The following is a 21067-nucleotide window of genomic DNA, read 5'->3' on the forward strand; positions in this document are numbered from 1 at the left end:
TACCAAGAAAGCACTTGCAGATGATGTAACAAGGGGTGGTTCCTCTGTAATTGGGAACTTGATAGTGCTAAATTCTAAATGTAAACCACACTAGAGACGTGGGCTGATTACCTGTTAAATACACTGCTATTAAATAAATTCTGTGCCACAGATGGAATAGAATACAGCAATGGCAAACAAATTACCTTCAGAGTAAGTATGTTAGAGGAGTACAGAAAAACTATTTGTTTATTGTGGATCTCCAATACAGAAATTCCTTGGGGGGCAGCAGAGAGAGGAGCATAGTGTTGCTTTGTATGGTGTATATTAGCCTGGAACATCTTGACCTCTTTCTGTCCCCTCTCACCAAGCAATTCCATTGTGGACTTATCTGAACCTGGGGGAAACTGTGTACTATAGCTTTGCAGCACAGGAGAATGTATATCTTAGCAAAGTGTCATGCAAAGCTCCCCAGGAGATAATCACTATATGCAAATGCAAACTGTCTCTGTGAGTTGCTGTATCACACAGACATGTAGCAGCGAAGTGTAAAATCTGCAAAGAGTGCAGTGGACAAGAGAATTTAAACACTGCTACTCTGACCGAGGTATGTTCATGCTGCAGTTTCCATTCTTGGCCTTTTCTTCCATTGGCCTGCAGGATCTGTGAGTAGCCCTGAGATTGACTTCAGCCTCTTACAAAACCTGTGCCAAGTCCGCTCTCTTCAGGAGTGATGCTGATTGTGTTTGAAAGGATTGCACAAGTCCCATGAATCCTTTTTGGGCTAATATTTTGGTCTTATGCCATTGGCACCCAGATATTGTGGTGGTTGGCTGGTCAGATTCCACTGGGACAAGAAGGCTTATGTGGAATGAAGGGGAGGATTCTGGGAGTTACTGGGAAAACCTGTATGGTGGCATCTGGAGAATGGTCAACTTTGTTAGCCAGCCACTCATTTTGCAAGGATTTAGTCAGATCTCCTGATCTCAGCATTCTCATTTCTTGACTGTTTCCTTTAATTCTGTAGAATGACCTTGACTGTGTAAACAATTGCCATTGCATTGTCTCAGAAGCTCTATGAGTCAAACACAATACATAAGCAGTACTGGATGGGGAGGCCAGACCTGCATCATACTTTTTTGGAGAATGTTGGGGATAACTTCTTGGTACAAGTGTTGAAGGATCCGACTAGGGGCTGTGCACAGCTTGACCTTCTGCTCACAAACAGGAAGGAACTAATAGGGGAAGTAGAGGTGGGTGACAGCCTCGGAAGCAGTGATCATGGAATGGTAGATTTCAGGATCCTGACCTAAGGAAGAAGAGAGTAGTAAAATACACACCTTGGACTTCAAAAAAGCAGACTTTGACTCCCTCAGAGACCTGATGTTAGCATCCCAGGGGATTCTGCCAATGAAGGGGAAAGGAGTCCAGGACAGCTGGCAGTTTTTTATAGAAGCCTTATTGAACGCACAGAAAGAAACCATTTCAATGCGTAGCAAGAGAAGAAAATATGGTAGGAGACCGGATTGGCTTACAGGGGAAATTCTTGGTGAACTTAATCACAAAAAGTGGAAACTTGGACAAATGACCAGGGAGGGGTTTAAATGTATAGCTCGAGAATTGCCAGGGGGTTATCAGGAAGGTGAAAGCGCAATTGGAATTGCGACTGGCAAGGGATGTGAAGGATAACAAGAAAAGTTTCTACAGGCATGTTAACAAGAAGAAGGTGATCAGAGATGGTATGGCGCCCCTACTGGATGAAGGAGGTAACCTAGTGACAGATGATGTGGGGAAAGCTGAAGCACTCAATGCTTTCTTTGCCTCTGTCTTCACGGATGAGGTCAGCTCCTGGACTAATGCGCTAAGTGACGCAAGATGGGATGAAGATGGACAGCCCTTGGTGGGTAAAGAACAGGTTAGGAACTATTTAAAAAAGCTAAACGTACACAAATCCATGGGTCTGGACTTAATGCATCCAAGGGTACTGAGGGAGTTGGCAAATGTCATTGAGGAGCCTTTGGTCATTATCTTTGAAAAGTCATGGAGATTGGGAGAGATCCTGGATGATTGGAAAAAGGCAAATGTAGTGCCCATCTTCAAAAAAGGGAAGAAGGACGATCCAGGGAACTATAGGCCGGTCAGTCTTACCTCGCTTCCTGGAAAAATCATGGAAGGGATCCTTAAGGAATCCATTTTGAGGCTCTTGGAAGAGAGGAAAGTGATTAGGAATGGTCAGCATGGATTCACAAAGGGCAAGTCGTGCCTGACCAATCTGATTAGCTTCTATGATGAGGTAACTGGCTCGGTGGACATGGGGAAGTCAGTGGATGTGATATACCTTGACTGTAGCAAGGCTTTTGATATGGTCTCCCACAATATTCTTGCCAGCAAGTTAAGGGAATGTGGATTGGATAAATGGCCAGTAAAATGGATAGAAAGCTGGTTAGAAGGCCGGGCCCAGCGGGTAGTGATCAACAGCTCGATGTCAGGATGGCTGTCGGTTTCTAGCGGAGTGCCCCAAGGTTCAGTTCTAGGACCGGTTTTGTTCAATATCTTTATTAATGACCTGGATGAGGGGATGGATTGCACCCTCAGCAAGTTTGCAGATGACACTAAGCTAGGGGGAGAGGTAGATATGCCTGAGAGCAGAGATAGGGTCCAGAGTGACTTAGACAAATTGGAGGATTGGGCCACAAGAAATTTGATGAGGTTCAACAAGGACAAGTGCAGAGTCCTGCACTTGGGACGGAAGAATCCCAAGCATTGTTACAGGCTGGGGACCAACCAGCTAAGTAGTAGTTCTGCAGAAAAGGACCTGGGGGTTACAGTGGATGAGAAGCTGGATATGAGTCAACAGTGTGCCCTTGTAGCCAAGAAGGCTAATGGCATATTAGGGGGCATTAGAAGAAGCATTGCCAGCAGATCCAGAGAAGTGATTATTCCCCTTTATTTGGCTCTGGTGAGGCCACATCTGGAGTATTGCGTCCAGTTCTGGGCACCCCACTACAAAAAGGATGTGGACACATTGGAGAGGATCCAGTGGAGGGCAACCAAAATGATTAGGGGGCTGGAGCATATGACCTATGAGGAGAGCCTGAGGGAGTTGGGTCTATTTAGTCTGCAGAAGCGAAGAGTGAGGGGGGATTTGATAGCAGCCTTCAACTTCCTGAAGGGAGGTTCCAAAGAGGATGGAGAGAGGCTGTTCTCAGTAGTAACAGATGGCAAAACAAGGAGCAATGGTCTCAAGTTGTGGTGGGAGAGGTCCAGGTTGGCTATTAGGGAAAACTATTTCCCTAGGAGGGTGGTGAAGCACTGGAATGGGTGACCTAGGGAAGTAGTGGAGTCTCCATCCCTAGAGGTGTTTAAGTCTTGGCTTGACAAAGCCCTGGCTGGGTAGATTTAGTTGGGATTGATCCTGCCTAGAGCAGGGGGCTGGACTTGATGACTCCTGAGGTCTTTTCCAGCTCTATGGTTCTATGATTCTATGGTTCTATGATTCTTAGTATTTATAGCACTCTTCCATCTGCAAGGTGCTTGACAAACACTGATCTTCCTCCCTCTGTGAGATGGACATGCAGCTGCTCCATTTTCTCCTGGAGGCAGTGGCTTAATGACTCATTAAAGGACTTGGAAGATTTAGTGTCAGATGGGATTGGATTCAGCAGCTCTTGGCTGCCAGTTCTGTGCGCAAGCCATTACACATGCCTCTGTCTTTTCAAAACACTCATGATACAGTTTGAGTCTAAGCCAGGAAATGAAGGCAATAGTATTGTTTGTGATCTTTGAGTTTCCTTGACAGTTGCCTCCATTGGTCCGAATTCAGCCCATCCTGAAACCTAATGTAATCTCCTGGAATAACCTGCTTGGTTGCAACTTCCACGTGGTCTGGCTCTGCACTGGGACTGAGTTAGATGGTGGCATGCACCAGTGCCTGGTTCACACCAGCGGCTAGTCTTCACGTGCAGTGTGACAGCTGTGCCAGCGGGGAAACTTCTCTTGTTGGCGTAAGCTCGTCAGCTGACACGGCACTGTCTCTGTTGGGGGCTAGGGTGGTATAACGACATTGCTTCTGGTGTGATTGTTGCACATGCCTCGTTCAGTGACCTAGTTCCAGTGTGAGGTCTGTTGTGTAGCCCTGACCTAAGGCTCCCACTGTTACTGCCAGCAGCAGGAAACTGTAAGAGAGGTGTTGTGTGGGTAGAGGCTGTGGCTTTCAAAGGGACTGAAGGGGAGGGTTGGGCACAGAGGTGAAAGTGGGCCAATGCGTCTTAAAAACCAGACGCAGGTAACAGCCCGCATAGGGCCAATTTTTTGCTCCCCCCTGTCAGCAGCACTGACAGACACTATTGGCAGGGCCACGGGTGAGGGGAGGAGAAGGGGCAACTACGCCGGGGCCAGCCATTTACAAGGGACCAGGGCTCCTGGCTTCCACGAGGCAGCCCTGGGGCTCCTGGCCCCCCTGGTATTGGTGGCCATGAAAGGCTGGCCAGCTGAGTGTCTGCCCGAAGCCTTGCCTTGCTAAGAATGCCGTACTCAGTGTAAAATGCACCAGTAGGTCCCAGTGTCTGCTTTCACCCCTGGTTAGCACCCAACTCACAGATCACTTTTTAAGGTCTGTTTGGAAACCCCAAGCAAACGGGCTCTAGGTAGTGTGGGGACATAAGAAGATGTGAGGTAAGGAAGTTAGAGGCATTTGGCTGTGCACTTATCCCCTCACCGTTCTAGGCTGGAGTGACGGTGCTGTGCAGCAGTGTTCTCAGTGACCTCGCTCATGCTCTCTACTCATCACTCTTCTGTGCGTGGTGCTCTGGATACCCACCCTCCAGGATAGTTATTAATAATTTTAGGAACTATATTGATTTGAGTGGCGAGGTCATCTCCTTAAGCCAGGGATGGGGACCTTGTTTGGGTCGGGGGCTGCTGACCCACAGAAAAATCAGTCGGGGCCACACACACATGAGAACAATCCCTCCCCCAAATCCTCATTGATGTGGCCCTGACTGAGAAAGATACTTCCCACATCCCCCTCGCACACCAGAGCCTATGGGGGGAGGGGGCAGGTTAGTAGATTTTGTGTGCTCCAGCCCCACGGGGAGAAACCGGGGTGGGAGGATGGAGTGCCCGTGTGGGCTCCCCAATGCTGGGGGGAACCCTGAGCCTCGGGGGCTGAATCCAGGCAAGCTGTGGGCCACTTCTGGCCCCTGGGTCTTCGGTTCCCTCTTCCTGTGGTGGGCAGCCTGTGGCCCGAGTGTCACAAGTGGCCTATCAAGGTTCTATTTGCAGCCCAGACATTTTGTTTATGGTTGGCCATGCACAAGAATGCTAGATTCCACTGGTTTCCATCCACTTATGAGGTGCTTGCTTATTACACACAACACTGACTGAGAGAGCTGTGTGCTCCCTCTACAGCCAATCAAAGTGCTGCTATGGGTCAGTCCGCACACCCCGCAAATTCTAGGTACACAAACGTAGTTAGCAAAACTACCCTATCCCGGAGACTGTCTTGGATACAGCAGTCTTGTGGTCCACTGATTTGGAGGGCTACTCATGCCTAGGTTGCCCATCGCTCTTCTTAAGTGTTATCTGGTATCTGAGATAAATATAGAGCAGGACCTGTATTAACTTGAACCACAGAGTTGATAAACTGGAATGGTTCCTTTTGGAGCTGTCTCTGTATTAGTCAAATATTTATTCATGAATTGTTTCAGAAGGCGTATTTGTGCAATAGACAGGGAGCTCAAACCCGTAATTATGTGTTAGATTCATGCTGATGGAGATACTTAGTAAAAACATACTTCACTAACAGAAGGAAGCTTTGGAACTTTTTGTTTGTTTAGATCTGAAATACTATTTTGTAGTTGCGAAATTTCAATGTTTGTTGGAGTTTTGAGTTACCTAAATGAAAAAATATCTTCCTCCCTGAATTTCTGACTCTTACAAGTGATGGTATTGAGCCAAGTCTATTTGTAGTTCTTTTTAACAATGAAACTGGTGGGGAATTTTGGTTTCTCTTCCCAAAGTGTGTGCCCCAAATGATAAGAAGCAGACACAGTTTATACCAAACTTATCTTGCATTTTATCAAGGGGTTTCTAATTTAGTCAGTTAAAATAGAGCAGGTGCCATGTGTCAAGTTTGTTGTTTTCCAAAAGTTTAAACTAAAACACTTTGATCCATTTTTCTAGGTAGAGCCAAGAGAGTGAAAGATGGCAAGATTCCCTTGCATTGTCTGGTTCTGTTTCTCCATGTTTTATTAACTTACAAAAATGTGTAATGTCAGTATATCAAATTCTGGGTAACTCCAGGAACGAGGCACGGCAGAACTTTATTCTCTGAGCTATACGTATAACATCAGCACTTAGTTAGCAGAGTAAAAGCTGTAACATTTCATGGGGTGACCTTTTCTAAGGCGTTGCTGCAAAAGGGGAACCTGGCTGCTGAGATTTTGTGGCAGTTTGAGAAGGAAATGAGATTTTAGGTTGTGTAGAAAGCTCTTCCCGCTACTCTTCTCTCTGTTGCCATGGGCAGTGCAGGGAGGCATCAACTCAAGCTGATCGTTTGCCACCTTGGCAGGGGGCTGACAGCCACCATGGATCCTCGGGCAAGACACGGGGGCCTGCACCATGGCCCCAGAAGGGTCTGAAGACTTCAGTCCTTAGTGTCGCCCAAACTGCAGCGCATCCCATCCTCCCCACATCGTCAGTGCTGCGTGGAGCAGCAGAGAGGTGCTCTGGTGGCAATTCACAGGGGCCTAGGGCTCCGGCTGACACCACTGTCGCAGTAGTGGGGGAGCTCAGGGCCTTTTGAATCTCCGGGCCCTGGGGCAACTACCCCTTTTCCCCCTCCCTGTCAGCAGGCCTGCACCTTGGTGCACCAGACCAGAGTAAAGGCAAGTTGGACGGTGTCTTAAGCACTCCAGTATGATGTGCAGAGCAGGCTTGGTAGCTGGAGAGCCACAAGCTGTATTTCTGCTGACTAATTTCTAGGGTTAAAACTACATTTTACTATGTTTGGAAGTTTACAAAGGATTGAAGCCATAAACATTGCTAGTAATAATTAGCTTTTCTAACTTCTGCATATCTAGTGCCTGGCCAGACTAGTCCCCTTTGCATCCTAAGGAAGGTAATGCAGCTTTGCTAAATAAGTCCTTTTTTAGTTTTGCTATGTTTCTGTATTCAGCTATAAGGTCTTCAGGACAGGCTATGGCTCATGTACTTTGTGCTCATAAAGTGCCTGCCATAAATTGGAGCTGTAACCCTGACTGGTTAGCATGTTCACACTGTTTTGTAGCAATTGTTCCTTTGTTTTGCCAGCTAAGCGTAAATATATGCATATACTAGACCGCTTACCTGGCATTGCTTGGTCCCATCAGGACAGGGGACTGGCAGTGGGGGGGAGGAGTGCAGGAGTCAGGGCAGGGGGTTGGGTGTGGGGCGACACAGGGCAGGGAGTAGGGCTGCAGGGGTCAGGATGGGGCTGGGAGGTGTGGAGGAGGTCTGAAGGTGAGGACGAGGACGGCACTGTATTTGTGGCTGAGGGGTTTGTGGCAGGGGGCTACTTACCTAGGCCAGTGGCTGGCAACATGGAGAGCCGTGGCCCCAGCCGGTCACTGTCTTCCTGGTGTGGCTGTCTCCCTGTGGTCATTCTGCTGTCCCCCATGCTCACTATCCCCAATGGTCACCGCAGAATAACTTTCTCTCCTGCCAGCCCCCTCCATTTTCCTGTTACGGAAAACAATCTTATTGCAGGCACATCCCATTTTCTTGGCACAACCAAACCCTGGCCTTGTTGTAAGTTAGGATAAGAGGAAGCTGCACACCCAGTTTGGTGGCTCTAACTCTTACTGTTAGGAGGAATTATTGAACAAATGGACTCTGACAGATGAACGGACTCACGGACAGACAGTTGTGCAAACTCTACAGATACAGATCTTAAAAGGAGAGTGACCCATGCTGTAACTATTACATTGTTCCCCTTCATCCTAGTGGTTTGCGTTAGGAGGACTCACGTGATCTCCTGGTTTCACTCTGAATGTCTGGCTTCTCGCAGTTCTTGCTGTTTGAGAGAAGAGATGGTGGTTTGAAATGAGTAAAACTTGGGAGGTTAGAATTTGACTATAATTTTCAGAGAATGGAAAACTTAAAGTTAAGCACGCTTCCACATTCCACTTGTGGTGTCCTCCTAGTAATGTAGCTGGAATGTGGCAGATGGACCATTTTCCACTTGATTGCTTGAGTGTTGGTAGTGCTGTCACTTTGCTGCTGCTTTGGTGCTTTGTTGAAATGTATCCTGCTGGTGTACAGGGCATCCCCGCTGTAAGACACCCCGGTATACATCCGTTCTGCACTAATGTTGTTGACACTTGTGGCAACTAATGTGTTATACGTCCTCCCTTCCCCGCTCTTAAGTCATGCAAAAAAAAAATCCCAAAACCAATTTGCACAAATGGAAGTCAGCTGTGGGAAAAAAATTCGCTTGTTTCGCCATGAGGCCAAGTTTTTGGAACATATCTTGGACTTACAGCAAGGACGGCCTGTATTTGAATACTACTTCAGAATACTCTGTGGAGTGATTGGAGTCAGCCTGGAAGAGTTCGCGGCCTGGAAACAGTCATGAATCCCTGAAATGATCATGACTTAGCCAAGGTGGAGCTGGATCTCAAAGACTGCTTATAGTAGTGGGTCTCAAACTCAGTTTACCTTTGGATCAGTGCCACTCCTCAAATCCTCCTAGTGGGCCAGTGGGACTCCTTTTGGCAGGGTTCTCCACCCTGTGCATCTTTTAGCCCAGCCTGTGCTCTCCCCTCTCCCACATGCCTCCTCTGGCCCTGCTTGCTGCCCTTGGTGATTTAAAACCTGTTTGGTGGCCCCCAGCACCACCACCAGTAGTGTAACAGGGCTAGGGCAACTTCTGGCTGCTAGCTCCACACAGCTGCCTGGGGGGCGGTATGCGGAGCGCCGTCCTATCCATAGAATGGTCGCTTTGGGGAACCGCCCACAGTGGCTACCCAGCTGTCCTATGGAAGGGATGGTCTGCCAAGCTCAGGTTAGCCCTAGGTAGGCTGGGGCCGGCAGCAGGGCTCGGGGGCCCCCTGCACTCACCGTGGGAGCTGAGGGAAAGTGGAGTAATGCAGCAGGCTCTGCTCCACCACCATCTCCCAAGCCAGCCTGTGCTGTGGGTGGGGCACTCTGCTTCCCATCACCTGTGAGAATCGTGCCACATAAATTTCACTCTTACTTTGAGTTGCGTTTCTGAGCTTTAGCCCCATTCTGTAAGTAGAAACAGGCTTATTTATGGCCTCAGTAACAATGACTTGGCACCCAGCACCTCTGCACAGAAGTGCCATGTAAGATTTTAGCTGGGCTAGAGACAGTGGTTTGCAAACATCCTTGGTTCTCTAGCCACTTGATCAGTGTAATTCTCAGATATATGGACAACCCAGCACAGATATCCAGTATGTGTGCTAAGTGGAGAGTGGCAGCACTGTGGCTATTCTCAACTTGTGGGATCACAACACTTCCTGCCCTCTTCCTTTGAGATGAGGAAGAAGCTGGAGTTTTGAATAATCATTGGATACAAGGTGAGCAAACTGAGAAACTTAATAGGAAGTTCACAAGGAAAGCAGGTGGCCAGTAAGTGGCTTACTGCACTGACCTCCTAAGGTGTCTCCAGCACAGAAAAGTACGATCAAAGTACCCAAAATCTAAATGGGTTTCAGGTAGGGATGTAAAATCCAGTTAATCAGTTAAACCTTCGGTATAGCGAGATCCTCTTCACCTCCCCCTCTTCCACTGCTGGGCTGGCATTGCTGGCCACACTGCGTGGGGGAGGGGGCTGGCTTCTGTCCTCCCTTACACATGCTCTGCTGCTGCTGCTGGCCTCTGCAGCCCAGCATTGGGGGGGGGGGGGGGCGGGAGGGGAGCAGCTCCTGCTTTCCGCCCTCCCCCTCCATAGCTGAAGCAGCCCTCTGCTCATGTACCGGGTAAGCATCACTCAGGGTGATACTTACTAGTTAAACGGTTCCCCGTTCACATCCTTAGTTTCAGATTGACTTGTGAATAAATGCTTTCCATTTCCATAGAGCTTAATCATGATCTGGTAGAAGAGGGAGGGAGATCATATGTTAGGTTACATTAACTTGTGACCTTTTAGATTTACTACCCACCTTTGGAGCCTCTCACTTTACATTGGTCAGTCAGTCATTGCTAATTCCGTTTCCATATGATTGGGTAATGGGAAATGAAGTTAAATAGCTTTCATAGCACATTCAAGGAAGCTGAACGCTGAGCCCGTGACTGAGAGAATACTGCATTCTGTTCAGATACTCTGCTTTGAGGAGAGCCCTTTAGTTAATTCATTTATATGGATTTTCCTAATTATGTACAAAAACTAACATGCAGTTAAACCTTTGTGCTTCAACTGAAGGGAACAATGGTGTGTGTGTGTGTGTGTGTGTGTGTGTGTGTGTGTGTGTGTGAGAGAGAGAGAGAGAGAGAGAGAGAGAGAGAGAGAGAGATATATATATATATATATATATATATATATATATATATATATATATATATCCAGTACAGTTACCTTATTAAAAATTAGTACATCTACCTTGGGGAAAAAAATCCTGGTTTTTACCTCCCCTTCCTGTATGTTGCCACTGTTGTTGACAGGCTCTGAAGGAAAACACCCAGTATCATTAGTTTGTTTTGAATGGACAGCTCAGGCTTGTGTGAATTGGGTAATGCAATCCTCCCTTCTTTAACTCTGCTATGGCTGAATCATGGAGTACAAATGTCAGAGTGACTGTTCAGTTTCACATTACAGTCAGAATTGTCTGTATAGAAAACAGCTAGTGCTCGTGATCATGATGGGTTTCAAACTGTAAAAGGAACTCTGAACCCGTCCCAAAGTAAATGTACACGACAAACAAGTTACTAATGCCTGACAGCTGGCTTTGTAATGGAAAAGCTGGTCTGGATGGGGAGTGTTGTGCCATCTCGCTCAACGGATGCTGAAAATGTTCAGAAATGAACTATCAGGACAGCTGTGTTCTGTGCTTGGTTCTACTGATGATCTGCTTGATCTTGGGCAGATTGCTTCACCTTTCTGCCTTGGCTTCCCCCTATCCATGAAATATAAAATACTTTGGAGGAAGTGCGGTGTGGCTTTAATATTATTTCTGTGCTCCAGTCTCAGATGGCAGCTTTCAATTAGATGAGGACACGAGGCTTTCTTCTTGCCCTAGGAAAAGAGGTTGGACTCTGATGCAGAACTTGCATATATCTTCCTATCAGGCATTCCAGTGACAGATTTTTTTTTCTTCCATCTAACCAGTGGATGTTGTGATGATGATTTGAAAGAAGTTGGATTGACAGCCCCGAGTGTCTGGTTCTAGATAGAGCTTATGGGATTCACCTTGTTAAGCTTCTGCCATTAAACTGTCAGGAAGTGTGGCGTGATTTTTGTCTCATTTCAAACCCCCCCCCCCCACACACACACACACTTCTATAGATGCTAAATCTCCCCTGCTGGAGGGGACTCTACCTCTAGTGCTCATAAAAAGACTTCTTGGGTGAAAGTGGTTTCCTTTATATCGCACCAAATAAAGGTGCTTTCCAAGAATGTTCTGGAGAGGATATCTCTAGATCTCTCTTCAGACCATGCTGAGCCACAATTTGCAGTTCTTTACTGTGTGATCAATATACTCTCATGTTTGAGAGCAGATATGAACACTTCCACCCTGTGAAGCTTTTCTATAAGCAGTGCTAGCCACCTCTTTGATTACCATTTATAAGAGCTAATCTGCACATGACTTTTGTAATGCTTTAACTATACAGGTTTAGAAATTATATGGAGAAGTACCTTTATATTGTTAAAACTGCATTTACACTAGGGAATTGCACAGATGTAGCTGGATCTTCTCTGCTCCCCCCCCCTCACTCCCCTCCATTATTGGAAAGCTGACTTTTGCTAGAAGCTCCAATGAAGTTTCATTAGACTCAATTGTGTTTAGAAAAGGCCTTGAAGGTTGAATGTTGCTGTTTTTGCTGATCTGTTTCTGAGACTTTATTGGACTAAATTCAGTCCTGCAACTCCCACTCAGGCACCAAGAGTAGTAATTACTTCAGCCATGTCTACATTGCAAACTTTTGCTGATGGAAGACTTTTGATTGCATGAGAAACTGTCCTAACACAGAGCAAGACTGAAGGCTGCCGTCCCTAGAAAGATTGCAGGGTACTTCCATGAATGTTTCATTGAGATCTCTCATGAGGATCAAGGGACACCCCTGTTCATGTAAACAAACTGCTTCATATGTGGGACCCCCCCCAACTCTACTGGGGAATAAAAAACAGATATTACCTCTTTGTACCACAATATCTTCTGGTAGGAGTAAATTAAGTTAAAAGGCAATAAGTGTCCTGTTAAGTTGGGGGTGTCATCAGTACATCACTATAATGGGAAATACATGCACACGCCTACTCTAGGTTCCTTTCCCTGAATTGGGTTTGCCCATACTTGGCTTCTGTGGTGTCTCAAACAGGTCTTGGTTTGTGGCATAACTGCACCTATACCTGAAAGGGCCTGTCTTTTTGTCTTGCCAAAGTGTGCAGGCTTTTCCTAGTCTACTTCAAATGGGAAGGGAACATTGATTCTTTAACCTTAGCCTAGAGGGAATCCTACCTTAGACCGTAGCCCACAGCTTGCTAATATGAGACTAGGTCAGTGTTTGGTTCCTGTTATCCCCCAGAGAAAACCAGACAATTCTCATCTGTAGATTCAGAGAGAATTTGTAGCCCTGTTACCGCTGGACTTTGTCTTTTTCACGCAGTTGTGTATTTCAGAGGCTTTCTGCAGGTTTCAAAGTAAACAGCTCTTTCACCAAACTGGACCATTTTTTGGTAAATCAGGATATTTTAATTACCCATAATATGGATACAAAGTGATGTGAAGACATAATACTTCTGATCCTATCTGAGTCAGCAGCAACAGTAACCAAGATATATTTAATTGGAGTACGAAGATGCTTCATTGGGAGGTGGGGGTAGAGATAAGAACAGTGATCTCAAGATTTTTAATTAATTCTGTGGGGGGGAGGGGAATGGAATTCCCCTCTCCCTCCATGTTAGCTGTTTATGTGCAACTCCATTACTCCATTTAGTCTCATTGCTGTCTCGAAACTGTCCCTGGAAATAAGAATCATTTGTTCAGCAGGAGCAGTGTCATGTAAAGCAGAGGCTGAGCACTATCTTTTGTGCATGTTCTACAGCGGTGCTTGAATCTGGAACAGTGAATTTGCAGGTGTCATGATCTCACAGGTAACTTGTCAGTACAGGTATCAGAGTTGCTACCATCTTTTCCCATAATGCATTAGTGTGATTTGATTTTTTTTTTTAGTTATAATTATACAGCATGTCCCAAGCTATATACATGCCAGCCAGTCATTGTTGAGGCTACTGGCTCAATATATCCGTAATGGTGGTAGAGCAACCCTAATACCCTCAGTTATCTGTAATAGTCATGCACAAGGGTTGGGATTTCTGTATTTAAAGTCTGCCAAAAGGTGTTCCCTCAAATTTTTGCCTACCCTGAGTGGAATGAATTTTCTTGTTTGTGGAGGTGAGGTGTGGTGCATGTAACACAATGCATGTGGTGGAATGGGGCCCAGCGGGTTCTGTGTGGGAGGGGGCTCAGCGCTGGGGCACAGGGTTGAGATGGAGTGTGAGGGCTTTGGCTTTGGTTGTTAGGTCTAGGGTGAGGCTGAGGGTTAGGGTGAAGGGGCTCTGGCTGGGGGTGCAGACTCTGGAGTGGAAGATGGAGGACTCCAGGTTTGGGGAGGGGCTCAAAGCTGAGGGTTAGGGTGCAGGAGGGGGTACAGGCTCTGGTCTGGGTTTGTGGGCTTTGGAGTGCAGGAGGGTGCTCAGAGCTTGGGGGGGTCTCAAGGTGGGGCAGGTGGTCAGGGCTTGGGTTTATCTGGGCAGCAAGGAGGGGCTTCATTTCCCCCGACTGTGGTAGTGGTAGTTCAGTGCTGGGTTCTTTGGGGAGAGGCTCCCCTTGACTAGCCACAGAAGCGTCAAGTTTTGGGGGGAGAGAGCTTCCCCTGCTGCAGCCCAGGCCCCTATGTGAGGCTTAATGGGAAGCTGTAGGGCCACGCAGCTTGAGGGGAACTTAGCTGCCAAGGGAGATGATCAACATTAAAGGTTTACAGCTGTAGCAGGCCTGATTGCCAAGCTGGGTTGACTTTCCCAGTCTTTCCCCAAACCAGAGACTTTTCTTAAACTGTTAACCTAATCTGCAGTACTCTGTGTCTATGCCTGTGACTGGTTATGGATGACCACTCCAAAGAGCTGCTAGTTTGACATGGACTGATACCTCCTTTGGAAAATGGCTATGTCCTTTGGCCACCTGAATTGGCTGCCTGTGACCAGTACTTGTATTAGGAAATGTGATAGTTTTATCCAGCAGGGTGCTGGGGAGGGTGACTTCTGTTTCTTGAAATAGAAGAGCTGTGATGCATACGGCTGTCCATATTGGACTTTAGTGGTGGTTGGAACTAAAATAGAGAGCTGGGTTAGGAGCAGAATGCCATACTGGAAGAAGATGCTGTAGCAGACTTTATTTTAAAGAGACATTGTCAGATTAGGTGTTTAAATAACCCTTCCTTACCTATGTTACAGCTGCTATTTTGGATGATCAAAACAGAATTTTTAAAATAGCATTCTCTGCTGCTTCATTTCTGCATTTCACTCTCTTGGAGTATGGAGAACTTCAGGTCATTTTAACTTTTTGCTTTCCATTCACTATTGTGATGTCAGTGTGTATTGTCAATGTGTTATTGTGATGTCAGTATTTGGGTTCCGGATACCACAGAGAATTTTTCTGGGTTTTACAAAAAATTGTTTCCGTTTTTTAATTTAAACATAAGATTTTTCTGAAAAGAAAATCTAAATGTGGAGATTTTCCTGATTCCCTGTTATTGGTGGTAACGGTCACATCAGGCAGGCTGCACATTTAGGTTGCAGTTTTAACTCCTCTCCAACTATTCTGATATAAATGTATTTGAAATATTGTTTTGTTGCAGTGCAAATATCCTCCCTGCAGAGTTTGCAATATAAACATCACAGCATCATGCATGAGAACCTGTATAGACACTAATTTTGTTTTACTGCCCAAGCAGAAGTTACAAAAAGTACCCAAACAGCTAAGTAATGAAAAGAAAACACAACTTTTTACAGTTCATTAGTTCTGGACGTTGTAATGCAAGTATATAGGTTTTGAAAAATATAATCTGATGCTTCTTTAATTGTATCACCCACCAGGCTTTTGTAAAATATCAAGTTCTGTCTGTATTGTTTTAGTAAAAGGGACTTGATGGGAGCAAACAGGTTTTGTTTGTGTGTTTGTTGTAGTCTCAGGTACGCTGTAATAGAAATGGCTGCAATACTGTTTGCAAACTATTTTCTGGTAAAAACTCTCACCCCCTGCTTCCTGCAATCACTTGGTGCATTCCTGCTAAACTTGATGTAAGGAGCGAAGAGGGTGTTGATCATTTGGACCATGTAGCTAAGTGGCTAGAGTGTGGTTGGCAGTCTCCTCCCCTTCCTGAGCTTCAACCCTAACTAGTGTGCACTCTGGAATGACAGGCATTCCTGCTTGAAGGGAGCTGGCATGGAAGCTTATTTATGAGACTCACAAGTGCCTGGGCCTAGGATACAGGAAGAACAGGAGCTGCGGTGGATTGGCTGACACCCATGCCATTTCCTGAGTTCTTGCGTTCCCCGGTTGCAAAGCTCAGGATTTCCCCCACTTTCCAGTGTGGATTTCTCTCTTTAAAAAAAGGCTAAAGTACTCTCCCAGGCTGGTGGTATCCCCCGACCCTCCCACCCTCTTCAGGGAGCTACTTTGAAAAGAATCCAAGCATGGGGCAGGCACTGTTCTCGAGACCGGGAAGCCCAGCTGCATTCGGTGAGTAATGGAGGGCAAGAGAAGCATAGCAGTCTGTGGTTGGGGCTGAGGCAGGGATTGCAGGTGAAGCTGCGGAGTACATTGGAATGGAATGCTAGGATTGTGTAACCAGTCACACTTGGGGAAGTGTCTGGTTCTAAGAGTAGCTGGAGTGGAATTACTTTGTGTCCGTCCTTCCTTTCTTTGCTGTGTTCAAAATGTGTTTACTGTGCAACGTGTTGTCCTTGCTTATCACTATAGTCAGGTTCTGTGCTGCATTAGGTAAGAAACAATCTCTGATCCTGCTTTCTGCTGCCTGTCAGGCGCCTGGCCACTGATTTACAGAGCCCAGTAAAATTCCCCAGACTTGACTGCAATTAAACATTTTATACATCTGCAATAGGGAAATGATGCAGATGGCCAACTTGTGTATGGCAGCAGTGAGCTTTTAGGAGTACCTATCATATTCTGGAAAGTGGGATCAGCAGTCTTCTTTCTGCTTTATTCTATCTCTGCCATTTCTTGCTTGCTTTATACAGAGGGACAGCTGCGATCTCGAATTCTGGCGTACTGTTGCTCTGACTCTTGGAGTGGAAGAGTACTGATGTACACTGGGTAGCAGTGCTTCAGATTTTTAAAGTAGAATTTGATTACTTTGTTTGCTGAGTGTAGACTATGAACTGTGGAAGTCTGTCCTGGGGTCTGTTCCTAGCTCTGGGGGAGTGCTCCTTGAGTGAGTCAAGTCATTTCAGCGCTCTCTGCTTCTGTTTTCCTATTTGCACCATGGGTCAAAAACACATGCCATATTTTGCAAAAAGCGCTTTGATATATGGAGCTGGAAAGCACTTACATATGTGTAAATTATTCAGTCTCTCGGTTGATTTTGTTTTTCTTACTAAACTTGCACAAAAGCAGCTAAAAATAAATGGTGGGGGCAGTAAACTTCAGTCTTCTCTGCTCTCAGTGGAGACTAACACTGCTTTCTCCTTGGATTTATGAGGTGATGGAAGGCAGATCTGTCCAGTCTTCGTTGGGCTGCCCTCTCAAACAGGCTCTCCAGAGATTGTTTGTAGTTTTGTGTGAGAAGGGAAGGTGGATGTAATGACACAGTCATCCCTTGCCAGAGTTCCCGCAAATTTGTTATGTCCGTGTGTGGAATGAATTTTGTTATGGGCACCAACGTGGAGGTGATGTGTGGTGGGAGTGGGCTGAGGAGTTTGGCGTGGAGGGGGCTCAGGGCTGGGGCAGAGGGTTGGGGCATGAGGGCTCTTGCTGGGGGTGTGATCTCTGGGGTGGATCCAGAGATGAGGGATTTGGAGTGTGGGAGGGAGCTGAGAGTTGTAATGCAGGGAGTGAGCGCTCTGGTTGAGGGTGTGGCTCTTGGGTTGGGCTGAGGGATGATGGGTTTGGGGGAGCAGGATGCCCTGGGAAGAGAGGACTTTACCCCCCCCCCCCCACCACCACCTTTCGAGCAGCTCAAGGACAGGTGAGATGCACCTCTCCATGGTTGCAGCAGCCCCATACCAGGGCTGTGTTGTGGCTGTGGCTCCTCTCTCCCATCCCAGCAAGTCCAGGGCAGGTCCATGCTAGAGATGTGAGCGTGTAATCGTTTAATGGCTAATCTTAATGGTTATACATACCCCTTCTTGCCCCCTTTGTATCGGGGGGGGGGGAGGGAGGAAAGGAGGAAGAGGTGGGAGCCTGTGTTTGAGGGAAGCTGACTTTTAAGCCAGCTCCTGGAGCCTTCTCCTGCCCACCCCTCCACCTCCCACAGAGGCAGCAGCATGGGCAGGAGGGGCTGGGTGGGAGCTGGTACATGCAGAAATTCAGCTTTCAAGTTAGTTCCCTGCGCATACCGGCTTCCACAGAGCTCCCTGCCCCGGCACTGCTGCCTCTCCGTCAGAGACAGCGGAGGACAATGGCGGAGCCGGCTTAAGATGGATCCCCGCAAGCACCAGCTCTTCCCTCCCCTCAGTGTACATGTGTAATCACTAAAAATGTCAGTGGTTACATATTTACACAAATACACCATGTTTAACATCCCTAGTCGGTGCTGGGGCCAGCAGCGAGAGGCACGTTTCCCTGCCACAACCCTGAATCCCTACGTGGGGCTTAGTGGGCAGCTGAGAGGGAACTTAGTTACCCCTGCCCTCAGAGTCTTGTGTTCTCCACCTCAGTATGTGCTTTTTCTATATAGCGGTACCAACCCACTGAATAGATCCTGAATTTTAGAGGGCAGCTTTCTGACACTATCGTACGAAAACAGAAAGAATGTTCTTAAAAATAAGAATCCTGTTAAGGTGATGGCGGCCAGAGATGTTCAAAAGACAGAGATGTTGCAGGCTAACACTTACTTGTCCTGTTGTGGTGGAAGAGGTTGAGGAAGTACAACATGTCTTGTGAGTAGGGATGTGAAAGTGTAATCGTGTGCATGCAGGCTCCTGATACGCACCGGGACCCAGCTTCAAAGCCGGCTCCCTGCATACAGCATCTCCCAGGGAACTGCCTGCCCCGTGCTGCTGCTTCTGTATCAGAGGCAGCAGCGAGGAGGGGTAGGTGGGAGCTGATATGAGTTCCCTGCGTGCAGTGGCTCCCAGGGAGCCAACTGTCACCCCATGTGTAACAGTAACCACTGAAAATTTCAGTGACTACACAATTAATTAAATGCTTTTTAACATCCCTAATTGTGACCAGAGTTTTTGTTGCTTTTAAGGTGAAGATAGTTTTTAAGGTCAAGGCATCGTCCTCCTGCAGATATAAATGCACACTGCTCGTGTGACATGAAGAGCTGTATGTAACTCAACAGAAGCTGATACAATAAAAGATATTTCCCCACCCACTTGGACTTTCATAGAACCATAGAGCTGGAAGAGACCTCAGAAGGTCATCAAGTCCAGCCCCCTGCCCTAGGGGATTTGACTTTGCTTGGGGATTCTAAAGGTGCAAAGGACCTTTTAAACAATTCAAAAAGCTTCCCGCTCCTGGAACAAATGTACTTGATGTTCCATCAATACAGAGGTTCCCAACCTCCAGTCCATGGACCGGTGCTGTGCCACGAATCGCTGGCTGCCAGGCAGTGGGCTGCTGAAGCTGAAGCCAGCTGTTTGTGGCAGCTCTGGGGGCTGGGGTACATCCCAGCCCCCTGAGCTGCTGCACAGCAGCCGGCTGACCACATGGCAGGCGGCTGCCCGAGCTGAAGCTGGCTGTTTGTGGCGACTCGGGAGGCCTTTGGTCAACTGGAACATTTTAATTGCATATTCATTGTTTCATAGTGAATATGTAAATAAAATGTTACTGGTCCGTCAAAAGTGTTTGAGTGGGTTTGCAGGTCTGCGGTATAAAAAAGGCTGGGAACCACTGCATCAGGGCGTTGGGCTATGGAAAGAACTATGCACATCTCTGATGGTTTTAATGAAATGACTGAATAAGTGTGTAGCCAGTTTTCAAGCACTGTTATTAAGCTGACAGGCAGAAAAAGGGTTTAGTTTAAAGCATGAATACATATGTTGAATTAACAGCACCCCTGCCAGGATCCCCGTTGTGGCAGGGCTGGAGCAGTCCCCACTGGCTGAGTCGGGGCTGGAGCTTGCGGCCAGTGGCTAACCGGTTAAACAGATCATTTAACTGGTTAACCAATTTAGGCAGTTTTTATATCGCTGGTATCTGCACATGGATGGCCTGTGTAAGAGGCTCAGGGAGGCTACGCCTTCTTTCCCCCCCCCCCCCCAAAAAAAAGGCTCACCACGCACTGGGCAAGTCGCCTCCCTGTGGAGGTGCGCTGGCCTGCCACCTTTGTGCCCTGGAGCAGGAGTGCTGGAAGCTTCCCAGAAGTGGGGAGGCTCCTGTGACCCTGCCCCGGTGGCATCACTGCCATTCACTCCTCTCTGCCCCCTCCCCCTGTTGCTCACCTCTAAGGCAGGGGAAGAAGGTGGGAGGGTATATTCCACTTTTAAAAGCAATGACATCTAGGCCCCCTGGCCTCCGCTGTTCCAGAACTCCTGGCCTTGGCCCCTCATTTTTTTTCCCCTGCCTTAAGGGTGAGTGACAGGGGGTGGGGAGGAATGAGCTGCAGGGCCTGGGAAGAGGCTGAGTGGGAGCAGGAAGAGGCAGGGCCTAGGGGGAAGAGGCAGAGAGACTGTGTGGCCTTGGCACAGAGCATGGACAGGGTCACAGTGGAGGGGCATAGGCCATTCACCGGTGGGGACCTCCAGTTCTAGGGAGCTCCTGGCACTCCTTGAAATAGCCTCTCTCAATGAAAGACTCATGTGCTGCCTGTTTTATCTCTCAGCCTTTTGCTTAGGTTTAAAATTTTCTAAGATCACAAACTCATCTGGTGATCGGTCGATTTCTTTCAGTAATTCCATACATAACAATACATTGAGCCATTTTTGTTGAATGGTAATCCTTTAGCATGAAGTGGTCCAGGCCAACAACAAATCCATGAAATGCTAAAAACAAACCCTCTGTGTTGCAAAATAAAATCCCGATAGCCCGGGATTGAGGTGGGAGACAAACAGTTATTTCTTAACCAAAGCAAGATTCTAACTCGTCCCATCTACCCTGCTTGTTGTTGTGGTTGTGCAGTGACTCCTCACTAGCATCACGTACCCTGTATCTCATTAGTGCGATCTTCTTGAGCGGGAGTGCTCGCTAAATTCCACTCGAACACGGTGTCATAAGAAAATATGAACGCTGTTAACGTTTCGGCAGGAGATAAAATGGACTGGTAGAGTATCCTCTCAGTCAGGTCTCCGAGCCCCCTGCCATGTTCCTCTTTCTCTCACTGCAGAATTGGTAAGGGAAGGAGGATGTCCTCTATTTCAACTTTTGGTGGGAGAAAACAGGATAGTCTCTTCTGACTCTGGATTTCTATGAAGACTTTCTGTTTTTCCTTCAGGACCCCTGAAGTAGAATCTGTATCCAGGCACCATCCTTAGCATTTCTGGTGCCCTATGTAGCCCTGCACAGGTGGCCAGCCCCTCTGCTGGGATGTGAGTGCTCAAGGGCTGCGGGGGCAGGCCTGCCCCCCCACTGGGATGGCAGGAGGAAGCAGAGAGACATCGCCCCAGCCTGCTCTGTTCTTCTGGTTCCCAGCCATATCGCTTAGGGGAAGAGGTTGGAGGGAAACATTGGGGGACTGGCTGCCAGAGCCC

General features: G+C 47.3%; 1 protein-coding gene across 6 annotated transcripts in view; it reads left to right on the forward strand.

Moving 5' to 3' along the window:
• PHACTR4 (phosphatase and actin regulator 4) overlaps positions 1 to 21067 on the forward strand; it is a 119559-nt gene that overhangs the window by 65983 nt on the left and 32509 nt on the right. Inside the window, exon 1 of one of the 6 annotated variants that reach the window (XM_006121068.2) lies at positions 15350 to 15935. The exons of the other annotated variants lie outside the window; for them this stretch is intronic. Coding sequence (XP_006121130.1) covers positions 15890 to 15935 — 46 coding nt within the window. The 5' untranslated portion in view covers positions 15350 to 15889. Of the gene's footprint in view, positions 1 to 15349; positions 15936 to 21067 lie in introns of those variants that run through there. 6 annotated transcript variants of the gene reach the window in all.

This window comes from Pelodiscus sinensis, chromosome 25 (genome assembly GCF_049634645.1).
Source record: "Pelodiscus sinensis isolate JC-2024 chromosome 25, ASM4963464v1, whole genome shotgun sequence".
In the NCBI taxonomy this organism is placed as follows: domain Eukaryota; kingdom Metazoa; phylum Chordata; order Testudines; family Trionychidae; genus Pelodiscus; species Pelodiscus sinensis.